General features: G+C 37.1%; 1 protein-coding gene across 2 annotated transcripts; it reads right to left on the bottom strand.

The window, feature by feature from the left end:
• Nucleotides 1-407: 407 nt before the first annotated feature.
• Nucleotides 408-4,432, bottom strand: LOC149142246 (uncharacterized). 2 transcript variants are annotated; one of them, XM_089449412.1, is made up of 2 exons: nucleotides 2,694-4,432; nucleotides 408-840 (listed from the first exon to the last, which is right to left on the bottom strand). In XM_089449412.1, exon 1 carries the CDS (start codon nucleotides 4,179-4,181, stop codon nucleotides 2,982-2,984), a length of 1,200 nt encoding a protein of 399 aa, XP_089305538.1. In that variant the 5' UTR covers nucleotides 4,182-4,432; the 3' UTR covers nucleotides 408-840; nucleotides 2,694-2,981. The 2 variants fall into 2 exon arrangements, with proteins under 2 accessions (XP_089305538.1, XP_089305537.1); XM_089449411.1 differs by having other exon boundaries at nucleotides 409-1,213.
• Between the last annotated feature and the right edge of the window lie 2,551 nt (nucleotides 4,433-6,983).

The following is a 6,983-nucleotide window of genomic DNA, read 5'->3' as shown; positions in this document are numbered from 1 at the left end:
GCTATGTATAATACACCTTCTTTACTTAGTTAGATATTTGACATTTAGTTAAGTTCAAGCTGAATCTCAATGTAACTTGCATGATCCTTAAGAGAAAAATAATAAACGTATAAAGAAGAGGGCTTAGCTTGTTTGATAGTGTCACAAACTATAAAGATGACTCAAAGATTCCTAGTTAGAAAGGAGTTAAAAAAACCCTAGAGAAATGTTACTAACCCAAGCTTTAATGATATCATACAGATCAAAATGAAAAACATAATTGCAAACTGTGCCACTGAAAATCAAAAGGGTTAGTCTTTACTGACGGACTGAAAATCAGATCTGAAAAGCACTGCCACAAACACAGGACTGAAAAGGAGTGTGCGGTTGGGAAATGAATAAAAAGTAAGACAGCACCAGCTTATCTAATTATGAACCGCGGATCGTTACTTAATTAATCACGTTGTCTCAAACTGCAAATACAATTTGGCAATATAAGATCCAAAATAATACAATTTGGCAATATAAGATCCAATTTTCCAGCGAGATAAAATGATAAGAAAACATTCAGAAACTGTAAAATTTTGCGTCCCGCCAGGTTAAAAATGGTGAGCAGGAGCAGGAGGAGGAGACAACTGCTACCGTGCTTCAGTTTGTCCTTGGAGCACGCGATGCACTACACTCGTATATTATACCTTGTCAGATGAACTTTGGAGTTTTCTTATTTCATACTCAATATTCGCTGATAGTGCAGTAACTTATTCCATATATATATATATATATATATGATCAGCGATCACATGCACTGTGCAAAGATGAGGTGAATAGCAATTAAACTATCATCCTCATGTTCTGATCACTCTGCAGGGGAAAGGAAAATAAAGTATAGAATTCAGTCTCACCTTCTGTTTCACCAAGAAAGTTAGATTAGGGTTCCATAATTACATCTAACCCAACCCCAGTACAAATAGACTTAATTTTTGTAATTAGTGTCTGTATGCACATTACAAATCAATCATCTCCAGTCTACCTCCATATCACAGAAATTAATGTATGAGTGGGCTGCTAAACACACAAACTGTAAATCTACTGATTCTAGAGGGGATATAGGCACCACACACAAACACGTAAATTCCATCTACTTTCTCTGTAGGTCGACTCAGTCAACTGACAACAAATATCTCCATATTAACCTCAACTTGTCACGAAACGCTGAAGAATTTCGCAGCTGCACCTGCAAGCATTCCCCATTCTCACCAGATTAATCTTAATATAATTCTAAACATGCAGTAAGATTTTTATTTTATGTGGATAGAGTAGTAATTTTCCAATAAAGAGTATTTTATCAAATAAAATAGTTTCGGCCAACGCCCTTCTAGAGGTAAAAATAATATGTCGTCTCAGTCAGCTCTAACTGGGAAGTTCGAAGGTAACAGCCGACGTTGAAGTATGAAGAAGGGGAAGAAACCAAAAAAAAATTCATACAAATCACCATAATGTTTTTAAATTAGTTTTTATATATTTTTAACTTATGGCTTTTTGCTTAAAAGTTTGAATTAATCGGATGACGGTTAAATGTGTCGTATATAACTTTGAGTGGTTTTTAATCTTTTTATTATAAGGTTTTGAATTAGTTTTATATATTTTTTTATTTTCAGTTTTTACAGTATTTCATTAAAATTTTAATTTTATGTTGAACGGTGTTTTTATATTCTTTTAATCTCTTTTATATCTATGAATAGAGTTTTCAATCATTCATATATATATATTTATTTTAGAATTTATAAATAGAATTTCAGATAATATTTATATACATTTTGTAAATTGATATTTTTTTTATATTTATTTAAGGTTTAGTTGAAGAAATATTTTTTTTTCACATAATTTTAAGTTTGTTTGTTATTTAAAATGCAGTTTTGAATTCATAAATGTATTTGCCATCCTGAAATTTTTTTTTGGACAGTGGAATTATACAAATTAAACATTTTAAACTAGAGTTTTTAAAAATCTGTAAGATATTGATTAAAATTAACCAAAAAAATAATAGTGAAAAAAATCATTTCATTTATAAATTAAACTACACCTTTATTTAATCTAATTTGATCATAAATTTATTATTAAAATTTTCAATAATAAAATATTTACATATTTAAATTACTAAATTTATGATTTTGTTTTCAAATTTATCTAATCTAATTATAAATTTAATAACAATTTAATTTTAAATTTATAAATATATTCTTAGATTTAGTTAATTTAATTTGATAGCCAATCATGATCTTTCTGAAAAGTGAAATGCCTAATTGTTCTGTTTTAAAAAATCATTATTGTTAATTCTTATACCATTGAACAGTTCATGATTATTCTCTCCGGTACCCAACCTAATTCATTTTCACCCCTACAAATGCAACTCATATAACTCTACACTATCAAGATCTCTCTTGAGCGCTTGAGCATAGGTACAATGTGTTTACGCAACATCATCTGGTGCTTGGTTTTTGAAGTTTAGTAAGCCATGAAAATATTTCACGTTCATTGGTATCAATAACTTAGTTGAGTACTCTACGTAAATTACAGTTCGTTTGGAACATGCTTTGACTACAGCGCAATTTAGGAATTAAAGTCCCAGAAGTTGCGGAGGGTTTCAGTTGAAAACAGAATAAAATAAAAGTAACCCTAATGCGAAAATAAATAAATGCGAGGGAATTAAGTACCTGGTTTGCTATAACTGAAGCCTAATCAGCAGAGGATGGTACAATAGTTCTCCCATGTCTCCAAATGGGCAACGTTGATGACCTGTTACTGCTGCTGCGGGCACACACCACATGGAGACACAACTGTACTCACGCACGGTTTCGCTCGCCCACGATTTAACACATAACAATTCTGACTTTGCACACTAAATCTTTTATATGTACAAGACAAGCATGGGCTGCAGAGCGAATGCTCAGAATCTGGGACAGGATAGGATCCACTCCTTGTAGACATTAATGGCTGTCGTGCTATTGGCCTGTTTGTTCATCGTCGTTGTTGTCTTCTTGGTGAATTGAATTCGGATTTGGATTTGGATTTTGAGTGTGTTCAAAGTAATGATTCAGCTGGGATCGTCCGGGATTGTAGGAATTGAGAGGCGATGCATAAATTCCCATATGGCTCTCACCTCCAAGGCCCAAACCCAGACCAGGGTGCTGATCATGCGGCGAAGGACCCAGAAACGAGCTCTGCAATTCCATCCCTGCTAGATTGATTCTGCTCGGCATCAGGGACGGGATTGTCAGCACGGGGGAAGACGACATACCGGAAAAAACCGAGCCCCCACCACCGGCCCCGCCCGCGCCCGCGCCTCCGCCGCTGGCGAGGCGAATCGATGTAGTCGTGCACATTGATCTGTACATGGCATCCGCTGCCGTCGTCCATATCTGCTGTTTAGCCTGTGTCAGATCCGTGTTAACGGGAAGCATCCATACAGTGCTGGGTTTGGGCGTCCACATGGCGGCCCCGGCAGGTACCAGGTTCGAATCGCCGTAATGAAAGGGCTTTAAAGCAGTACCTACCCCGTGTTCGGCCTTTCTCTGCAACTCTCCTAGAAAACCCTCTTGATGAAATGGCTGCCCTCCAAGTGCCAAATCTGTAGTGTTATTGCCAGAAATAGAAAGAGAGGCGGCGCAGGATGTCGAAGCTCGGGCGCGGGAGGAACCAACCATGATGGTGGCCATCTTGGGAATCGTTCCCGTGCCGGTTGCTGCGATGATCGATGGCTCCGACTGCTGTAACAGCCACTGTATCGTCTCTCCGTCCGATTTGTGGCCCAGTTCTTTCGTCAGCTGAAAGATCCTCGCCGCGCACGTCGCCGGCATCCGAATTCGTCTCCCGCGGCCGTTAACCTTGGTGTGCCTGTCCTTGTTCGAAGCTCTCTTCGGTGCCGCTTTCTTCAGAACTTCCCCTTCTTCCTCCTTGGGCTCCGCCTGCACCAGTTGACCTTCATTTCTCTTTATTGACAGAGCCGTGAGTGCATTGCTTCTCGATTCCTCTACCAACGACGATCTCTTTCCCGTCCCCGATCTCATTGCAGCCTGCATCGCTTCCGCCAGCGAATCGCCATGAGAATGCTGCTGCTGTTGCTGAAGGGCGTCCATATTGGACAATGCTGCTACCTGGTTCTGAAAAGCCCTGCTCCTCGAATCCTCCTCATCGGACCCCATTCTCTTTCATTCTCCTTCTCAACAACAAAGGGGGTAATTAGGGGAAGTGATTGGCAGATCCGATGAGATTTTCAGACATCATAGACTGCCAATAATTAATCAGCAGTACCAGTCGTCTGCAACTGTTGCAAATTAGACTGCGGTCCTAGTTGTGATGATGATGGGCAAAACGAATGTCTGAACTATTATTCATCTCCACGCCATTGTTTGGTTTGTCGGTGTCTGGTTTTATTAATTTATGGTTTGTGAGACCCCACGTTATGTGCTTCATCATTACGTAACAGTGAACACTGTAGATTGTAGCGTTTGCTTGCTACATGATAAATAAGTCCAACGTCTTACCTAAATGCTACTTTCATGGAAGCTTCTGCTTCTAAAACCTAGGGTTGAAAGGGACATCACCCTATCAGGTATTTCACAGGGATGTTATACAACTGTCATAAACCTAGGGTTGAAAGGGACATCACCCTATCAGGTATTTCACAGGGATGTTATACAACTGTCATAAACCTATGGTTGAAAGGGACGCCCCCTATCTTTAGACTAGGCTTATAACCAGCAGGCTGCTTACTCATTAGTTACGCTTTTGACCTTCATGTTAAACTTTATTAGTTACTCATTTGGACCCATTGTAAAACTTTATTTTTCTTTAATCGGCTCTTCCAAATACGCAAGATTAAATATTTTGACCATGTTTATAATTTTACAACTTCACATTATGTCGGTAGGGGTATAAGGGATTGGTTGGTTGTTGGGTGGGTGATAAATAAATATTTTTTATTTCTTAAAAAAATGATTGATTTGGTAGGTGTAGAATTTGTTTTGGTTGTGGCAAGTACATTCTAAAATGTTTAATTCAATGCGGAATGTTTTTGTAAATTTTTAAAACTGGTGACTATTTTTAAAGTTGAAAAAGTTATATATAATGATTGTTTTGACTATATTCACAGATTTGATTATGCTGCGTTGGAGTTAATAGAATAAATATGCATGTTTTCGTTCTCCAAAGTTCTGGACATATAATGATTATATTGATTGTGAAGAGATTTATTAAAATTAAATTGTGTAAGATTTGATTATGCTGCGTTGGAGTTAATAGAATAAATATGCATGTTTTCGTTCTCCAAAGTTCTGGACATACAATGATTATGTTGATTGTGAAGAGATTTATTAAAATTAATTTGTGTATTATGTTAATAGATTTTATTAGGTTGATTTTTGTTTATTATATTAGTATAATTATATTAAAAATATTAATGTGGTTGATATAGTTGATTATTTTATAAATATAAAAAAATTCTTGTAATATTAAGAATGTCTTACTAATGTACAAATTTATTTTATTAACCATGTATAAAAAATTATGGGTCAATTTTAACTTCAGGAAAAAATGAATTACATATCTTATTGTAAAATGGATCATTTTGCTAAATAAAATTTGCTTATACATTAATTTCTCCATCTTTAGAATCTAAACTTATTAGAATTGGAATAATCTCATATCTTTAGGAAATTGGTGGACGGAGAGCCATGTGCCATGAATCTAATTTTTTAAATTTATTATAATATGAATTTATTAGAAAAAACTTCATGATTTATATTAAGAGAATATAAAAGTCGAGATACATGAGAAGACAAAATGCCTTAGGCGCAGATATTCAGAAATCAGATACTGTCATAGGATCATAGGATCAGAACCGCATGGATGTCAAGACAGATCAAAACATTGAGCGCATAGCGCCACAAGATCTCCAAGGGAGATATCCAACAAAAGCAAGATATAAAAAGATCTGGATACAACAATAATGCCACATGAGAAGGAAACATATGATGCCAGGACAAATATTAATCCACAGGAGGCATATAGCCCGAAATTTTGATCAAGATGGAGTCAAGGGGCAAACAGAAATTCTAGAAGATGTGTTCATTCCTCCACTTCCAAAGGAACCAGCAAGTAATAACGAAAAGAGAACGCCAGGAGGGGCGTTGCGCGCTCCACCACATGAAACCATCCTGAAAAGAAGGAAAAACCCGGTGAGTAAAACCATAATTTAAGGACAGATCATACCAGATTGAAGATGTTGCGCCACATTGGAAGAACATGTGTAGATTGCATTCAGCATCGATGAGACACATTTGACATCGACCCGGACCCTGCCAACCTTTTCTTTGGAGAACCTCCGAGGAGAGATTTCTGTTAGAGAAGAGAAGCCAAGAGAAGAGAATCATCTTAAGCGGACAGGAAGATTTCCAAAAATTGAAAGGAAAGGAGGGAGAGGAAGGCGGACGGCCAGGAGAGAGAGCATCATATAAATCTTTAACAGTAATTAAATGAGAGGGCTTCTCAAGGGACCAAATGAGTTTATCGGATGAACCCGATTGCAAGATTCCTTTGCTTGTGAAACTGTTGACAGCCGATTCCCATAAGGGGCGAAGAGGGAGGGGAATGGATAATTCATCTCCATTCTTCCAAACAGGGTTTTGTGAGATCCATGAATTTATAAGCTTATTCCACATAAAAAAAACCTTTTGAAAGAAAGAAGAGGAGCAAGTCAGGAGAGATCATCGATTTCAGCTTGAGCAGCGTTGGGTCAAGTCCAATGTAAACACAGGAACCAGAAGAAAGAGTCCATCTTAAGTTTCCCAAGAAGAAGGATTGAATCTTTCTGAAGCTTTTCCATATGGAGGAACCTGACCTGATTCCCAACGATTTCCTTCTGAACCGGTAGACCATACTCCGCCCTTTGAGATATTTTTGATTTATGATGTTACTCCACAGGCTCTTGCCATATATACCTCTAA

This window comes from Pinus tabuliformis, chromosome X, assembly GCF_031772625.1.
Source record: "Pinus tabuliformis cultivar Carrire ecotype Pingquan chromosome X, CPIR1, whole genome shotgun sequence".
Taxonomy (NCBI): domain Eukaryota; kingdom Viridiplantae; phylum Streptophyta; class Pinopsida; order Pinales; family Pinaceae; genus Pinus; species Pinus tabuliformis.
This window is presented reverse-complemented; position numbering and strand designations above follow the sequence as displayed.